We start from the raw sequence: 19,174 nt of genomic DNA on the forward strand, positions 1-19,174 counted from the left end.
CCAGCAATATGTACGTATGCCTATAGGTTGGGCTTGCCATGCAATAAACATACATTTAACCAGCGCTCTGCATTTGCAGGCAGCACGATGGGATGGTGTAGCTGGATGTGTTGGTGTAGGTGTATATGGTTACACCAACATGTAAATGCATGTCTACTTCTCTGTGCGTTTTACGTTGTGTATGCGTATATAACAGGTGCAGAAAGCACTGGCCTGCTTTAAGGGCTGTGACTGTTTCTGAACAAATGCACACACACGATAGATTTTTATATGTATGTTTGTGCATGTATAAATATATACATGTGTGTATGGGTGGGGAGGGAGAGAGAAAGAGATATGAAAAATACGTAGGTGTGTAAGTAAAGGTGGATGGATGTAGATAGATGAGTAAAACTGAGCCGGTCTGTATCTGTGTGTGTGAGGGTATGGCCAAGGGATGATAGAGAACAGACAGAACCTGATTATTGATATAGCTGTGCTTTAATTGCAACAAGCCATTATTTATCAGCTATAGAATGTAGCTGTTCAGGATTGTCTGTTAATGAGATGTCCCAGCATGCATGGCACTACCCATGAGGAGCAAAATGTGTCAAGTGCTGTATGCCAGAACCCACATAAATTGCTTGTTTAGTAGCTGCCCCTATTACACAACAAATTTGGAGTGGCAATAAACACCTCCTGGCTCATTTCTATCTGACCAGAGAGCATACACTGTGCAGAGCTACAGCTTTTAAGAGGCTACTTTTCTGAGAACACAGTTAAAGGAAAAAACAGAAGACAAACCTTTCATTTCTAACCTACTTGTGAGTGTGTATTTTTAGTTGTAACTTCTGTGATACAGTTAAATGTCTTAGGTTTGTTCTCTTTTTAAAGGAAAAGGCACTAGCTAAGACTGGACAGCATTAGGGACTATTAGATGTAATGGTAATATTCCTTTCTTTATAACACAACAAAGAGGGATGGGACTAGTCTGCAGCTCAAGCTCACTTCTTAAGTCTATGTACACTGTAATCCACTCTTGCAGTTGCTCAGCAGGCAAAAGATCAAAAGATTATGTTTTTTTTTCATTCAGGACTGTTGCTGAAGAACCCATGATCTTGCAGATTGATAGTCTAGGGATAGATTGGGATAGAATTCAATTGGGATAGAACCCAATTGAAGACTGATAATCTTCAATCCACCAGAAATCCACGTAGCAGCAGCCTTGTCCTGTCTCCCGATCATCTTCCCTACAGTCCCTTCCCCTCTTGGTACCTTTCATGTACTACATGCAATGATTTTGTGTCTTTAGGTTGCAAATACAACCAGGTGAACAGCCACTTCCATTGCATTCGAGAGGGCTGCCAGTTCTCCTTCCTGCTCAAGCACCAAATGACATCCCACGCCAGAAAGCACATGAGAAGGATGCTGGGGAAGAACTTTGATCGTGTTCCTACTCAGGTGACTCACTAGTTATTTAAGTTGTAGATCCGCATGTAGTGTTGGTGCCTTCGGTTGCTTGCTGCAGAACTGCTTTAGTGCCAAGACACTCACACCCAAACTGTTAAGGATGTATGTCTGCATTGGGGGATGCAGCTGGGATATGCGAGTTCACCCACGCTAGCTTTACCTACTTGGACTTCGACAATATGAGGAAAGATGACGAAGCATAGACATCAGAGCATTACTTAGTGCAAACAGCTTTTCCGTGTGAATTATGGAGAAAAAAATTGAGAAAGATAACACTAAAATACTCATATTTACAACTGGCACTCCCTGCTTTCTCAATATACACCAATTGGCTTGTTAAAATTAAAGTGCTTAGGATGTGGAAGAATTGAACATGCTGGTTAAAGCAACATTTCCTGTTGCGCTTAAAGAATTATTTGCTCCTTCCACCTAGGATGGGAGAACTACCGGTCTCGAAATTTCCCTTCCCTTATTGATTTGGAGTTAGTTTGGGGCACCCTTTGTCCTCTCTCAGGAAGTAGCAGAGCGATGCAGTTGCTTCTTTTCTAACGCATAACTGAGAGCAACTGACATCTGAGGTTTGCCTGTCTCGTGAATAAATTGAAGAGTTTCAACAGCAGCACTGAGCTGCTGCTCAGAATGGCAGCAGTCCTGCAACCTCCTGCTTGTTCTTCGTATTCCCTGGTTGCTTTAACTTCCGTTGACTTGGGAGATGAAACAAGCTAGCTTTATTTAAGTGATCTGACCCTAAGGACATCTCGTATATGAAAAACAAAAGGGGCCATTCTGTAGAAGCAAGATGGGAACGCTGTTTCACTCCACAACATGGGAATGGGAGGTCCCTATTAGTTATTAAGTACGGTCAATAAGTTAATTGTTCAACTGCTGTTGGATTGAATGGTTTCACAGATGTCAAGGAACCGGTGTTAACTGCTGTGGTAGTTTTTGTTCTGAACATGAAAAGCTTAGGTACAAGAATCAAACTTAGGAAATTTAACAGATTTGTGTGCACTACTCAGCAGTACATGCTGAGTCTAGCCCTAAGAATTTTAGTACATGCTGAGCAGAAAATGCTAGTTTTGACCTCCATCTCCTTTCTCTGGCAATCCTATGTCACTTCAGCACTGGAGAAGTGGTAATCGTGGCTGGAACATACAGTGCTGTCTTACCCTATTGCTGTGCTCAGCCCATCGAGCAGTCCAACAAACAACAAAACAAGGATGAAACCACAAATCAGGGCACATGGCAGAGCTAACCAGATTGCTGTACTGCCACTGCCTTTCTGCATTTAAATGTACTAACTCCAGTTTCCCCGTTCCTTAGTCCTCAGTAGGCACTTAGTGATGTTTGGATATACGTTGCTTCTGGATACCTACCCACGTAACTCTCCAGAAGGCCAGGCCGGGCCAGGCCACAGCAGCTGTGTGTGAACACAGCCTACAGGCACGTCACTGGTTTCAGTCTCTGCTCCCCTGTTGCAATGTCTCAGCATGCAGCGTCCAAGACAGTCATGTCAGTAGTTGTATTTCCAGTCTCTAAATGCAGCAGGACCTACACGGTAAGGTAGTAATGCCAAGATTAACACCTCCTGTTTTTGAATGCATCAGAATCCACACACCAGGATCCTGGTGCCAAGATTAACACTCCCAGCCTCTGAACGCATCACAACTCACATACCAGGATACATGTGCCAAGTTTAGTGCTCTGAGCTCCCAGTGAAGGAAGATTCACGCTCCTAGCCACAGTGCCATGGCTTCCACTCACGAGCATGTTCCAGCTATCCCTCCTGAACTGTGGCAGTGAGAAATAAACGTGCAGACAGATGGTTTTGGTCTTGGCATCTTGCTTTTGGTGTGAAAGTCCCCGTCCTGTTTTCTTGCTGCAGGTTATTGGCCACACTCCAAGAAGTGAAAATCTCCCCCAGGTTGGCAGCATGGCACCCAGCCCAGCCTCATCAGGAACCCCAGCTTCCTTTCAGGGACCCCCAAGCATGATGGACACTGAAACAGATGAGTACATGGATTACACTGGCTGTAGCCCTGGGGGTATCTCCTCTGAATCTTCCAATATGGACCGCAGCTGCTCCAGCACTCCAGTGGGCAATGAAAGTACATCAGCAGGTAAGAGAGAAGGGAGGGTGTGTGAAATGGATCATCAGTTGCCTGCTCTCTTGGGAGATAAACTCATGAAAAGGGGCCAAAGGACAACTGCACCTTAAAACATAAACTGTACCAGCTTCACAATAGTGCCTCATACTAACCTAGTTCCCTTCACCATTTGTGAGAAGAGATCCATCAAAATGTGCATCTCAAGCATCCATGAACTAACAGTGTATCTTTTTTCCTCCCCTGAAGAGAGGTTTTTATCCTGTGTCTTGGAGTTGGATCTATTTTAATAACCGATTTAAAAAAAAAAAAAAAAAAAAAGTAGGTTGTGGGCCTGTTCTGTACTCGGCATTTCCCCTGATATCCTTTTGTATTTCCTCGTGCAGCATCTGAAGTCAGGCACTTTCCTATACTGTCGAGGTACAGAAAAACCAATAACAAATATTATATACACAGGGGAAAAAAACCTACCACATCTTGAGAAATCAACATATAAAAGCAGCTCACCAAGCTCCAATCCTCATGCAAAGACTCTTATTCCACTTTGTGCAGCGTTGCACAGAGGAAACCACCATCATCCCCTCTTTTTGGAAGTAAGTTTCTGCCATTGTTTCCTGTTTGCCAGGATAATGTGCAGCCATCTCCCCCTGCCCTGTATTACAGGGTTATCTTTTCAGTAGTCAGATATCTTTTATGAATTCTGTTATCATCTAGTGGTGATCCAGGGATCTCTTAGCTGTCCTTCCCAGGTTGAAGTGTTACACTCTAGATAGGCTGCCTCACTGAGTTTGCTTTAATTTTGTACACTTGTTCCTACTTTTCTTTGCTACACCAGTTAGATGAAGGTTATCATATCACACATCTAACCATATGTTGTATGAACACTGCTGGGTTATGACAGTGGTTGCCCCATGGCATTAAAGCTCCTCCAGAGAGTTCTGGTGGGACAGTGGTTCCTGGCACTCTCTTCTTTGTCAGGACACCGTCTGGCCCAGTCACACTTCCTAGGACACGGCCCCCCACTGCTGTCCAGGTAGTGAGCAACTCCACCCACCCACAGCGTAAGACCACCCTTACAGCTATGAGCTGGTACAAGCTGGCACTATACAGATGAACAAGGACCAAACGAGCAGGAATTTCTGCATGAAAGCCTGTGGCTCTTCCCCCACGCCACTAAAGCCACCATACATTCTGCAGAGACAACCCTTCTCTTCCTGATGCTGTCAGTTCCTCACCTTCTGTTTCTTCTCTGTTACAGTTCTGTTTCATACATTTGTGAATGTATTTTCCATTTTCATCATATTGCTTCTGCTCTTGGGTTCTCATTTCAGTTCTTTTGTTTTTTGTTTTGTTTTGTTTTTATTTTGGTTTGGGTTTGTTGTTTTGGTTTTTTTTTCCTTTTTTTTTTTCTGCTTTTTTTTCTCTCCACATTCTCCAGGCTGCCTGGTTCCTCCTACTGCTACCGCTGCTGCTGATGATGCCACCCACAATGCACCACAACCTCAGCCACCATCTCTGCCTCCATCTTTCTCACAAGCCCTGCTTAGGTCTCCCCTTCCCACCCTCCCCTATCTTTTCTCTCCATCTTGTCTGTCATACTCTCTGCTCAGTGCCACTCTTGGATCCAGCAGAGGCATTGTCATGCCTGCCGCCAGCACCACTGGGTTTTCGCCCATCATTGCCACTCCAACTCCAGTAAAAAGTGACGTTCCCTTAGTTCAGGACGCAGCAGGTAACACTTCTTTGCTTTCTCTCTTAGTGTCCTGTGCCCATCTCCTTCCCTACTCACCCTGCCCACCTTTTTTTCTCTGCACCTTTGGGTCAGTACAAAAGCATACGTCACTCTGTGTCTTAACTGTATCCAAGGGCCCGTCCGTGCCTACTCCTTTTGTCTGCTGACACAGTAACCACAGCTAAGAAGGGTAACCAAAACCACAGCAAATCACTGAGGGACATCTAGATACCTGAGAGCAATTTCCACCAATTCCAAACTATGGAATTCCAAATCTAACAAAATCCATAGTTTAAATGTACTTTCAGCCTCTTGATAACAGCAGGGTGGCCACAAAGCAAACTTTTGCTCATGTAGCATTAATGGGACTTGGAATTCTTGTTCCGATCTTCCAGGCCACCCAACCCAGTGCCTATCATAGTCTGCTGCCCACATCCCAGCAGGTAAATGTCTGACAAGGTACCCAGTTCCCATATTTTTATAGATCTTGTAAGCTTCACTGCTTCCTATCCATATACGAAGCCATAAAAAAAACTGAGGGCTGCTTTCCCGAGCACCAGAGTGAAGTACAGTCTGACACCACGGTGACATCATCAGACAGCTCAGGCTGTTTCTCACACTCACTGTTATTTACATCTGCTCTTACAGCTGCAGAAAATACATCTAGATTTTTAGTTTTAAGCTGCCATGTTTCCCATGTGTGACTAAGATCAGAGATGTCTCAGGCTGGAGATTCTCATTCCAGCTGGGAATGCTTTTTAGGGTGTGTCTCAGTTTTGGCTTCTTTTCCCAACTGCCAGCTCTTTTCTAGTTAATTAAAGGCGTATTTGTGCTTAAAGTTCACACTTAAGAGGATTCTGGCAGCCTACAAATGTCCCAGTCATTCTTCCTGCCAGTTTTAGTAATGTGCAAATCCAAGGTAAATGGTTGGGAGTATGGCTGGAGGACCAACTCCACTTGGAAGTTCACAGGTTTTTCTCGTGGGACTTGGCAGGAAAAGGATCCTTGCCCTGTCCAGAGGAGTGTATTTCAGTGAACAAAATTCACAAGAAACTGTATTTTTGCTGCTTTCTTTTTTTTTAAACTTACTTGCATGCAACCTGAAACATCTTAACCTTGTGCTGTGCTTTCCTCTAATGATATATTTTTACATTTCTTTTCTTTTTACCTTTGTATAGTTTCATGAATGTTTACATTATTAGTAGTTGAAAAGACAAGTTTATGGCATGCGCTTACCATCGAGATTTGCTTGGGATTAAATCGGTTGAGGCTTGTAACCTTCAACTGGGTGCTGGGGACTGAACGTTGTCTAGAGGCTTAAGGAGGAGAGCGTACCAGGTTATCGTCTCTTCTTCATACCCGTGCTCTCAAACTTAGCCTGTATGAGAAAAGAAAATTGGTTTAACTAAAGTTCTAAGCACATCTGTTTGAACTGTTGTGAAAGCTGGGCAGATACACTGAGTTTAAAACAGGTAAAGTTTAAATTCTAGTTATTTTCCAAATTTCCCATCCAGAGTCTTTCCCCTAAAATGGCTTATCCTGTATTCCTGTCCGCAGGCAGACGAGATGAGTGTTCTAACTAATGATAAAGGACTTGATGGTTTGGCTGTAATTTTTTTAAAAGAAGGAGTAAGGAGTTGATCTGAATAGCAGTGATTTGTCCAGGCAACTATGCACTTAGACTACTCGCCTGGAAGTGGAGAAAGAGATTTTACAATACCAGATGTTTGAGGGGGAGCAGAGAGTAATTGGTCACAGAGTCTATTGCTTAGAGCTCGCTAATTTAAAATCTATAGGGACAGAAAGTTACTCCTCCATTGGTAGCTGGTTAAATTAGCCTTAACATGTAGTTTCCACCAGCTACATGTCACTAAGATGGTCTCACCATGCATGCCCCAAGCTGGTGTCCTTATTTGCAGCAAAAGTGCCACGTAACGAATGGGTGTGGAAAAATCTTTTGTTCTTTGCTTCTCCTGCAACCCTGTGAATGATGCAGGAGATGAGGTTGCTGCTACCATTTCCATGGACTTGCATCTTTCAGTGCAGTGCCAGTTTGACTTCTGGAGGCTTCCTTCAACAATCACCACGTTCTCTTAAAAGGTTGTCATTTGAAGGGACATGTATGGCAAAAATAGCACTCATCGCTTTTAATACCTGCCAGAAAAAAAATAATTCTGCAACAGTCAAAGAGATGACTGTTTCTTCAGTCTTCTAGACAAGGATGCAAGCTGCTCTGGATTCTCAGGCCCCAGGGACTGCATGTCACAAATCATGCCTCTTTTTAAAAGGATGGCAGTTTCAGCATCAAGAGAAGCAAAAAAAAAAAAAAAAAGTATGTTTTAGTTGCAAGCTATAATTTCCAATTACACTCACAATTCTGCACCTGGTGAGGAATTCTTGCCTACAACCTCATCTGTGCTGCATGTTGATACTGGAGATGGTCGTTTGATTCTGGAAATAGCAAGCAGAGAAGAAAAAGAAGTTAATAGATATAATGAGGTCGAGTCCTTGATGTCAGCTTGATCCTAGGGGACGTGAGCACTAGCCAGTTACGCTGGCCCTGTGAATGGAAGTGGAAGATAGATGAGGGCTCTTTATTTACTAGGGGCATCATGTGATTTTTGAGACCCAAGGGAAAGCTGTAGAACTGGTGTTTTCTCTCAGAGTCCACTGGCTAGTGATGATGAGAATTAGCCCCATTGAACATCTGTCCATCTGTCTTTCTAAGTGCACTCATCGTAATATGTAGGCTCATTAGAGTGAGGGATGTTGCAGTCTCCTGGCCAAAGTCCATCCTATTTCTATAAATTCCCCCCCTTGCAGTTTTAATCACGCATGGGATCTTCCTTCACTTCCTGCCCGCCCTTGGCAATTGTAGTGTATTAAAAGAGCCTGGATTGGGGAAAACAGCATACACGTACCAGTTTTTAGCATGTTTAAACTCTTTTACCACTTTAACCCCAGAGAACTACAGTAAAACACCTCAGTCCTTGGATTGGAACAAGCCAGTTCCTCTGTATTAAAGTCTGATTTGAGAAAAATGGGACCAGAGGTTAACTAAGCAGCAGGAGAAACTGCAAGAGTAGGCAAACAGAGCAGCAGCAGTTAGCATTTGGACAATATCATGTATACCAGAGCAGCAATTAAAGGCAAGGCTGGATATGCTGAAAACTGCGAAAGCGATGAGCAGCAGGGATCAGCCAGCCCACAGTCCCAGAGTCCAGGCTTACTTAGAGCGTGAGGGATGAGCTGCTGGGTGGGAACAGTTGCAGCATCGTGTCTTGGCAAATACAGAGCTTGCCAGGACGGTTAGGGGATGAAGCGAGACCTGACTGTCAGCAACACCACTCTTCGCTTTGTCTCCTCAGGGAATACCATCACTATGCCAACTGCCTCGGGGGCCAAAAAGCGTTTCTGGATTATTGAAGACATGTCCCCGTTTGGCAAGCGCCGCAAGACCGCATCCTCACGCAAGATGCTGGATGAAGGGATGATGCTGGAGGGATTTCGGCGCTATGACCTCTACGAAGACTGCAAGGACTCCAGCTGCCAATTCTCTCTCAAGGTTACCCACTACCACTGCACGCGGGAGAATTGTGGCTACAAGTTCTGTGGCCGTACCCACATGTATAAGCACGCCCAGCATCATGATCGTGTTGACAACCTGGTATTGGATGATTTCAAACGCTTCAAGTCTTCGCTGAGTTGCAACTTCCCAGACTGTCAGTTCTCTGGCAATAGCACACACTTCCACTGTCTGCGTTGTGGCTTCCGCTGCACTGACAGCACTAAGGTGACAGCCCACCGTAAGCACCACGGCAAGCAGGACGTCATCAGTGCTGCTGGCTTCTGCCAGTTCAGCTCAAGCGTGGACTGCGAGGTGCCTGACTGCAAGTACAAACTCAAGTGCTCCCACTTCCATTGCACCTACCCTGGCTGCAAACACACAGTGGTGGGCATGTCACAGATGGACTCGCACAAGCGCAAACACGAGAAGCAGGAGCGAGGGGAGCTTCCTGCCATCTCTCCTGGCCCGGAGGGCCTTGCCCACTCCACTCTCGAGTATGACATCCAGAACTCTTCCATCAACCTGGACAGTTCCCTCAACCTCAGCACTGACAACAACAGCTCCCTCTTCTTCCTGCAGAATGCGGCTGGCGTGGGCCTCAATGATTCCCTGGACCTCAGCAAGAAGCAGTCAGAAGTCACTGAAGGTCCATCACCGAGCAGAGCCGGGACCGCCCCTCAGGAGAGGGGGGCGGCAGCATCTGGCTCTGGTGATGTGGAGGATGAGGATGACTCTTCCCAAGAGGATGAAGAGGATGATGAGGAGGAGATGAACGAAGAAGAGGATGATGATGAAGAGGAAGAGGATGATGATGAGGAGGAGGAGGATGATGAAGAAGAAGACCTGAACACAGATTCTGAAGAATCGCTGCCTGACCCTGAGGGCCTGGCCACTAAAGAAGATGGAGAACCAGAGGAGGCTGCTTCTTCCACAGACCATGGCGATGCTTCCAGGCCACAGGGCGAGCCGGCCCTTACTCCAGCCCCAACTCCTGCTCCAGCTCCAGCTGCTGCCCCAGCCTCTACCACTGCTCCAGCAGCTTCTCCTTAATCTTTGAGACAACAGCGGCAGTGGTTTGGTTTTGCTCTTACACAGAATTACTAAGAGGACCCCATATGAGGCAAGAACAAAGATTGGGACAGCAAGTGAAAAGCAAACTCCGTGCCACACACACACAAGAGAGAGAGAGGAAGGAAGGAAACCCATGCTCCTCCCACAGGCCCCATAAGAGAGACAGGTTCGCAGCAGGACTGGTGCTGCATCGCTTCATTCTGCAGATCACAGAACACGGGGACAGGATGCAGCAAAAAATACCCTTTTATACGGACATGAACCTTGAGGGTACCAGCTGCTTTTCCTTGCTCCTTGCATGGTGCGTGGGGCCTGTGCCCATCTGGGGACCCTTTGTTATGGGTGGGGCTCTATCCCCCCATTTTTCTTTCTGGGTTTTATTTTTCCATGTTTTCAGTTGTACGATATTAATAATAATCTCCACTTCTTGGAGGGGGGTGGGTGGGAACAACAGGTAATGAATTTTAGAAATATATATTTGTGTGTGTGTCTCTCTCTCTATATATATATAATGTACACACACACACACATATATAAAGTTCAAGGAATTGGTGTCACAAAGACAACTAGCTCAGCTTTTGCCAGTGGGAAGGAGGGGGTGAGGGGTGCGCGCTCTCTCTCTCCACCCCTCCCCCCTTCTTTCTCCAGCATTAAATGAATGGCATCAGACAGCAAGGGTGGGAGTGGGTATTTATTGTCACATAAATGAGGACGCATTAATGAATGAGCAGGGGTGGGAATGGGACACTCCTCTGTTCTTCCAGATCCTTTTTACTATTAATGATAATAATTTTGAATGATATTTATATTGTAAAACTTTCTCAGTCTACACTTTCTCGGTAGGACACCTCTCCTCATCCCTGCTGTTCTGCCTGTAGGGATTTAGCTGAAGTAACTTGGGAAGAACACAGCAGGCAGTTAAAGGGTCTGTCACACTGGAGGACTGGGGTTAATCTCCCATCCAGTTCCATCTCATCCCAACTCCCAGGTGCTTCCTCTCTGTTGAGGGTGAGGCGTTTTTGTGGTGCTTCAGTATCCCCATCTCAGGAGGCTGTGAGCTGACACTCTGTCCCACGGTGCAGCACAAGGAGCACCGTGCTCGCAGAAGAGCGTCCTAGCCATTAAAGCAGCCTTGAAAATACTACTTGCTCTCTGACCCAAGCAGTCGTACGATGACAGGTATGTCCCCGGTCCCCAAGCCCTCGTCCCCAGCCTTTCACTGCAGATGGGCAGGTCTGTCTTTCTGCATGGACCGATACGGCTCTGTGGTGACTTCTGGGAGAGGGTGAAGGCACCACTGAAGAGGGAGGAGAAGGCAGGGAAACATTCAGGATCGCACTGCAGGATGTCCTGCTCGGACTGGGGGGTCTCTTTTGCTCAGCACTGGGGCGGGAGGGGGGACTACGCTGTTCTGCAGCACCTGTGTAGCTGTTGGCCTGGTCGTGGTTTTTGCAGCTACGAAACATGAGGCTGCTGCAGGCTACGCAGCACAGAGAACTCGAAGATGGGGGAGATGCTCGCTGAGGCCAGGATGTAGTCCAGCTAAGAATTAGTGCATTTCTGGGTCCACGCTGAGAAATTTTGCCAAGTAGGGCTAATAGCTTGGGCACTGCATACGCAAATGCAACTATACCGTGTTGAGACCTGCCACCTCCAGAAGCTTGGGCTTTCCCCTGGTTACAAGCTCTTCCCTGCTCTCTTTTCCTTGCCCAGTCTGGGAACACACACTACAGGATACTGGCCCAGACTCTGACAGGTGAGACAGGAGCTGTTTGACCCCAAATCCTCGCCTGAGTCTGAAAGAGAGGGCTTGTCTACACACACCTGGGCTCCAGAAGGACTAGCCGTATGAATTAATTCTGATAATAGTTATTTCAGTGCCAGTTTGTAAGTATACCAGCCTAGCAAAAGGTTCCTTGTGTCTGAAGTTTGTCGTTTTGTTTTTTTTTTTAAAAAAAAAACTAATTATTTTTTCTAACATCATGCAGGCACCCCCTCCCCGCCCCCAACTCCGTGAGCACTTCAGCTCCAAGGGATCCCCATCATTTGTTTTCACCCTTAACAGATAAAGGCCTCAAGTTTAGGTTGCTTTTTTTTTTTTTTTTTTTTTAATTATTTCCCTAAGGAACTGGTGCAGATCAGGTCTGATTTATAAACAAGCAGCTCCGCTGTGTAAATGTAGGGACAGAACGTTCAGATAATGTTTCAAAAGGAAAGGCAAAAAAAAAAAAAAGTTGTACAGTATTTTTCCTGTAAAGGTTATTACTATATATAGAACAAAAGAGAAACCACCAATGCCAGGGGGATGAGGGGGGGTCACCTGCCTTCTGGATAGCCCTTAGATATGGTTAATTGTGTGCAATTTTTTTTCTCTCTTTTTTTTTTTTTTCTTCAATGTAGTGTTTGTTTGTAGAGGGTGGCAGGGGAGGGGGGCCTTAATGCTACGGTTTGAGGCTGACTTCACACTCCTAGCACTGACCGGAGCTGCACGATTCCGAATTCTAACTTGAATTTTGTAGAAATGAAACAAATGAAAACAAAACAAATGAAATATTGTTATTACTAGTTTGTAGTATATTTAATTCTTTGGAGTTCTTTTCCTCTATCAGCTATTTGTGTGGCTTTTATTTTTATAGGGTTTTATTTTTTTTGTTTGTTTTTGTTTTGTTTGGTATATCCCCTGCCCTCAACCATGTGTTTTCTAGCACAGCTCAATTCTTGGAGATAATGAAGCTCATGTTCCTGGGGCAGAGTGAGGGAACGAGGCCCTGGAATTTCTAGAAATGGGATGGGGCAAAAAAGATTTTACTTTAATGGCATTTGCTGCAGGTTCTATACTTGTACATTTTTCCCATATTCAGCTACTTAGATAGGATGGTGATGGGCTCCAAGAGGAATCCTTGGATGTAACACAAGCCACATCTTGCAAAAAGAGATGTGTTTATTTTGTACCACTGAAATCAACGTGATGTGTATCGGTGACTTTTGTGGGAGCAGGATGGAACGTACTGCCTTCAGTACAACATCCTCGAGGTTTACCTGGAACCTGCCTATGAGCGTTGTTGACCCTGAAGGCGAGGGGGGGTCTGGTTTCAGTGGCAGGGGGCTCACCCGGGCCACTTCTTTCCATTTGGGATAGACAGGCTGGTTCCCTGCTGTGAGGAGCTGGGAACCTGCACCGGGACGTAGTGGCTTTACCTCTCCCCTTTCATATCTCACCAGACTCCACTGGCTGAATCGCTGCACAACAGTGGGAGAAAGCAGAAGCGTGTGGAGAAAAGGGGGTAAAAGATCTGCCAGTGGCCCTGCTAACGCTGGCCCACTTTGGCTGGCACTGGACACAAGAGATCATCCCGGGAGGCAGCTTTAGGCAGGTGCAGCCAGCGCAACTGCACCAGGACAGGCGCAGGAACGGGGCCCTGTTTCACATGTCCTTCTCGTGTGGCTAAGCGTGCCGGAAGGGCCTGTGTTTATCTATGCACACCATTTTCTCCCCCCAGGCACCCTCCTTCTCCCTAACATCTCAGCCTTTCTCCCAGACTTCGGTCACCTCTTCTCTGGGAGCTGGCACAGGGAATGAGATTTGTTTCCTAAGAGGCTACTGCTGAATGTGACGCCCGTGCAGGGCCTGACCCCGCAGATGGTCAGTCATCCTCAGAGGACAAGGGCCACTCTGCCCTTCCAGACAGGGCCACCCTGGCCCTAGCCCCAGAGCGTGTCTCCCTCAACCTTCTCCAAGTCTTGTTTCTGTAAATCTATGTCTCTATTTGCAACAACAACAACAACAAGTCAAGAAAGTTAAACCTGTCTTTTTATTCTGCCATGTTAAGGCTTGCATTCAGCAAAACTCTTAAGCAGATGCGTTCTGAACGGGCACAGATTTAAGCCTGTGCTTAAGGGCTTTTCTGAACAAAGGCCTCAACAACACAGAGATCCCTATTACAGCGAGGTGTTTTTTTTTCACTTCACGGTATCATATCAGTAGGAGTGTTAATACAATACTATTGAAATATGTGCTTAAAAGAATGCGGAGAGAGAGATTCAGCTAACTGTATGAGGAGGGGGAAAGAGGAGAGAGGAAATGGAACTATTCTGTCCAAAACAAGATAAAAACCAAACAAAATAAACCTTGAGATGGACCCTCCTGATTCTGCTACCATTCACTGCTGAAGAGCAAAAAAATGAACTAAAATAAAAACTATTGACTAGATTGTTCATTCTAGCCACAAACTCAACTGGATTAAAGTCTGCGTGGAAGGAATTTTGTAAAGAAAAAAAAAAAAATTAAAAAAAAATTTTCCAATGTAGCAAAAAAAAAAAACTTTAAAAAACAAAAATGAAAAAAAAAGACAAAGAGGGAGGATTCTAGCCTTTTGTAATATCCATATTGCACACTAGGACTATAAGCCATTGCTAGCTCATTTTGAATTTTAAATGTGTAATTTTTTTTGTTTTGTTGTTGTTTTTTTTTTTCTTTCCGTGGGGGAGGGGGGGAAATAAATGCTTGAACCACCAATGCTCTTTTTAATGTTTTATAAATATGTATGTGTATATATATAAATATAAAAATAATATGTATGCACATATATATGTGTGTGTGTATATATCTATATGTATATACATATATATAGATATATAGATATATATATAGGTTTTGAGACAAAAATGCAGAAAGTGAAAAAAAAAACACCCTAAACAGGATGGTGTGCTCTGATTTACTTGAATCTGGTCTCTTCAGCACCTGCGTTATTAAGAACTGAATATTTTTCCACTTGAATTTAGTGCTATTAGAAATTTAATATATGTGTTTTATTTATTTGATTTTTTTTTTTGCATGACTGATGCAAGGTTTGACATTTTCACTCAATAAAAACTGGAAAAAAACCCCAAAGTTTTAAGTGATCAAGTTGTCTTCTTGATTGAGGAGTTGTTTTATTTTTTTAAGACCTAACAAGTCTTGGAGCAGTTCGGGTCTTTTAAAGCAGTGCAGTCCCAATAATGGCCCTGCACCCATTTTAACAGCCACTGTTTTAGCACCAGTACTAAGGTGAGAAGTACAATAGGAACAGCGTTCTCTTTATATGGACTCTGGCCTCCAGCTTTTTAAGCAGCCCTGTAGTTTTATTTGAAGTGCTCATGGAGGCCCCTAATAGAAGCAGTGCTTCCATTGCCATGACTTGCTGAACTGGGACCTGGCATTGGAGACGTGACTACTCACGTTTTGAGTTTTCCCTTCCTACTTGGCCTGCAAACTCTGGGTGGTGAGTTGGGAGCCATGGTGGAACCGTGCTTGCTGTAACCCACTTGAAACCTTACGATGAGATTCAAAGCCCACTGAATCAATAGATGTTCGACTGTCACCCTGACAAAACACACAAGGCGCATGAAAGAAACATTCTGTCTGCAGAGAAGGGATGGGGCTAATAAAACGCAATGTTGAAGCCATACACTTAGACAGAACTTAGCAAGACCGCAGAAGGCTGTATGCCATGCATCAGAGATCGTAAAGACAGCATTCCTTACCTGGCCACACCGTAGCTTTTTCCTGCAGCAGAAACTTGTTATAAACCATGTGCTTGCAAAGTACAGCGATGCCATCTGGGATGAGAAAGCCTTTCAGGCAAAATGGTGTCCTGACAGCCACAGCGCGACACAACACTGCCGTGGTACAGCCGATCCAGCAGTCATGGGTGCTGACTGTAACGGAACAACGGATTAGATAAAACCACTGCACGCGCAATACAGCTTGTCCCCACCATTCTCCTAGCCAAGACTCGTGCCAGGCCTGGGCACTTCCACACCAGGGATGGGTCTAGGACAGGCTTTCATCACCGGCATCCCTGCTCTGCACGAGGCAAATGGGGACAGGCAGTAGATGCCATTTTACAAAGAAGCAAGCAAGTTACTTGGGGGGAGGGGGTGGGGAGGGGGTGGGGTGGGGGGTGGGAAGGAGAGCGGTGGAAGAGTGTGCGTTCACAGCCCTTCGTGTGCTCTAAAGCAATTGCTCTCGTGGTATTTGCCAGGTACAGCCATGGCTCCCAAGTACTCCCCCCCTCCGTGGCAGACCATTGCAGCGCACATCCTAGTGGTCCTTGTGGAAATCGCTATGTATATAAAGCTGTAGCTCTGCACAAGAGCTGCCTCTGCATTGACGCAGACCGCCCCCCACCTCCCACCCCCCTCCCCCCTCCCCCCCCCCATCCCTCCACCTGACCCAAAGTTATTTTTCCACTGGTGAGGCACGATTGCACACAGACCAGTGCACGTCCAGCCGCTTTCCTGATAAATGGCCAGGCTTGAGCGCCCTGGAAATGCAACTGGTTCTGCCCCAGTGGCAGGTGTTTGGGTGTCTGTGCATCCATCCCCTCGCAGCCTCCCATCACGGCCTCTGCAGCTCCTAGACACTGGCCCAGCACAAAACACTGCTCTGATGCCTGTCCTGCCAAAGTGCCTTTGAGGATGGGGGGAAGAGCAATGTCAAAGTTCTTGTTTTACCCAAAGAAAACCCCTTCTGTGGGTCTTCCCCTACCATCTCGAAGCAGCTGGGTCTTTGTGCCTCTCTGCCACCCGTCAGAGAACGCAGGAGCAGCAAAGCAGTGCCTGCCAAGCCTGATGCATTGGCAGCAGCTGCCTGCTTATTAGTAGAGCGGATTAGACTCCTCTCTCTTTCAAAGCCCCCTCGTTGCTCTGCTGCAGCTCCCAGCCATCCTGTTTTCAGATGTCATTATCTGAACACGCTCCTAATCCGACCTTGGAGCACAGAGGTTTGTTCTCACTGGAGCTCTGCCCACAGCACATGGGATATTTACATGACTCTGTTTGCGGGGAGGGGACATGAACGACACGACTCGCTGCTTGAAAGCTCTTGCTGGAACTTGCCTGCTGTCTGTGGAACTACACTTCATAAAAGAATGACTAAGTCATGGGAGAAGCTGCACGTTGAACAAATCAAAGCCTCACTATTGCATTCATTCCAAGCCCTCGCAACCGGCGACGCTGCAGCTCTGCATCTGCAGCCAGCCCTGCAGCTGGTGAGCCATGGCCAGCAGCAGACACCTGGTGAAGCTGCTTGTCCTAAAATCAGGACCAAAAAAAAAAAAAAGGGGCAGTCGCTGCTGCTATTACACTTTCATTACATCACATGCATGCCTTGCTTTTTTTTTTGGTGAGTGCAGGACCCCACAGTTACCTACATCGCCACAAAACGACACTGCCGGATTTACGTAAGACACTGGCCATCTGCTTTTCAGCACACTACCAAGTCTTCTGCAGCACCCACAGCGGGAGCATCCCCTGGCCCCAGCCCAAACATAAACCTCAGACAGAGGAGCACTGCCTTCCCCTTTCCAAACAGTTCAAGACTTTAAACCAACAGAGGCAGCAAAAGTTCAATTGCCTCAAACATAAGGCAGCAGCATTCAAGGTATTCTAGGACGCAGAACCGGGGACCAGATGGTTCTGCTGCTGCTTCCAGTCATCCCGGTGTTCAGATGTCATTACACAAACATGCCTAGTCCAGCCTTAGCACATGGAGACCTGTCCTTGCTGGAGCCATAGCGGCCAACAAGGGCAGAAATCAAGACAGCAGTATTGGCCGAAAATGAAGGCAGTGGCCATCACAGTGGCTCAGAAAGACGATCATCACTATTCATCCAAGTGCTTCTCACAGACAGTCTAGCAAGGGTATTTTTAAGGATTACTAGGAAAATAAGACTTTGGGTTACACCTCTCCTTATGTTCCAGACCCAGAAGGAATAGTTTTTGTACTGTCGTAGGCATTCATTTAATTTGCAGGAACCTCTTATGACGTCTTATCAGCTCCAAACTTACTCTCCTTTAGTCGAACAGCCATCTCGCAGGGAGCTGTGAAGAGCAGAGTGCAGAGCAGTGGGTGTAGGGCAGCCAGCGGTCACCCCTGAGCCACACCACCAGGTGCGCGGAGCTGGTGCACATGCCCAGCGCAACACTCCTCACGGCTTGCTCAGCTGAGTACAGACTGCAGTAAAGCATGTCTGACTCCGGGAGGATATTTACTCTATGAGCACAATGTGTCCTACACCCAGACAGAAGGAAATTCAGAATTCTGATGCTTACGGGTACAGAGGAAAAGCAGCTGTTATGACGCACAACACACACTGGGCATAACTTACAGCTTGCAAGGACCAAAGCTCAACACTGGCTTCCTAAGGCATAACGACAAGAAAGACCTGGAGACTTGCTAGGAAAATAGGTCTGTTTTAAATAAATCCATCTTTATACCTCTAGATTAGAGAATCATATTTGGGAATGAGCAGGATTTTAGCATAGAAGAGCAGTGGTTAAGTCCCTGGGTATGAGTGTGGCTGAGATGCCCACAGGCGCCCAGTTTCAGAAGAATCCATAGGGCAGGAAAGGGGAACTGCACATGTGCTGCTGCAGCTTTAGAGAAACCTACTGTTCAGAAAACAGGGCATGCTTCTCATCAGGTGGCGGGACTGGAGACACTTAAGCTCTCTTCGAAGACTAGCAAGAGTTATTCTAACACATCCTCCTCCCTGCAATAGGACAAGAGGCCAGAAGTAGAAATTTTGACAAAACAGAGACACAAGAGGGGAATAAACACTCACACAATGGAGAAAAAAATTAATTGAGCCAGCATTTGGTACTGTCCGTGTTGCTCAGGTATGGGAGCTGATATAGAAACGGGCCATTAACAGATAACAATTAGCTAACAGATAATAAATGCCTTGAGACTTCATGGAAAACATATTTTCACTGGGCATTTGGTGTAACAACATAAAGAAAGAGAGAAGTATTATGACACAGAAGTGAACAAGAAAGCGTGGACCAAATGTTTAAAGCTAAGACCTTCACTTGACCTCTAAAATTTCCTTCACAGTGTTGCACAAGCCCTTCCCACGAAGTAAGGTTCTGAGCCAGCAATCCTGCCACATGGCACACACCAACTGCATCAACGGCTTGTGTCACAGCTGAGGTTTGCATTTACACTTCCGGGCTCTTGCACACAGGCACGAAATTGTGTTCACAGACCTGCAGGTGCCTTGTTAAAGATGATGGGGAGCCCTTTTAAAGCAGCAGTTCTTGGGGAAAGGGAAGGAGAGGAGCTGTAACCAAATATATACCCTCCTTAATCTGCATGCAGTCTGCACAGAAGACCGAAGCTTTCAAACATGACAGTAAAATCTAACATCATCTTCAAGGGGAACATGAACTTTAAAGACTTCTCTGAAAGTCAATGACCAGCTTGTA

The 19,174-nt window shown here is 45.9% G+C and overlaps 1 protein-coding gene and 1 long non-coding RNA gene across 13 annotated transcripts in view; one reads left to right on the forward strand and one right to left on the reverse strand.

Annotated features, from left to right (window-relative positions):
- The window catches only part of CASZ1 (castor zinc finger 1), a 243,292-nt gene extending 228,701 nt beyond the window's left edge, over positions 1-14,591 (forward strand). For 11 of the 12 annotated variants that reach the window (XM_054222318.1, XM_054222316.1, XM_054222314.1 and 8 more), the window contains 4 exons: positions 1,292-1,440; positions 3,335-3,569; positions 4,993-5,286; positions 8,655-14,591. In XM_054222318.1, coding sequence (XP_054078293.1) covers positions 1,292-1,440; positions 3,335-3,569; positions 4,993-5,286; positions 8,655-9,904 — 1,928 coding nt within the window. In that variant the 3' untranslated portion in view covers positions 9,905-14,591. The remainder of the gene's footprint in view (positions 1-1,291; positions 1,441-3,334; positions 3,570-4,992; positions 5,287-8,654) is intronic. The other variant, XM_054222323.1, reaches the window with a different exon arrangement.
- On the reverse strand, positions 989-15,616 carry LOC128918287 (uncharacterized). The gene is made up of 5 exons (XR_008469486.1): positions 15,449-15,616; positions 7,660-7,737; positions 6,523-6,664; positions 3,127-3,449; positions 989-3,000 (listed from the first exon to the last, which is right to left on the reverse strand). It is a non-coding gene; the product is annotated as an uncharacterized LOC128918287 (long non-coding RNA).
- Positions 15,617-19,174: the final 3,558 nt, after the last annotated feature.

The sequence above is a fragment of the Rissa tridactyla genome, chromosome 16 (genome assembly GCF_028500815.1).
Source record: "Rissa tridactyla isolate bRisTri1 chromosome 16, bRisTri1.patW.cur.20221130, whole genome shotgun sequence".
In the NCBI taxonomy this organism is placed as follows: Eukaryota; Metazoa; Chordata; class Aves; order Charadriiformes; family Laridae; genus Rissa; species Rissa tridactyla.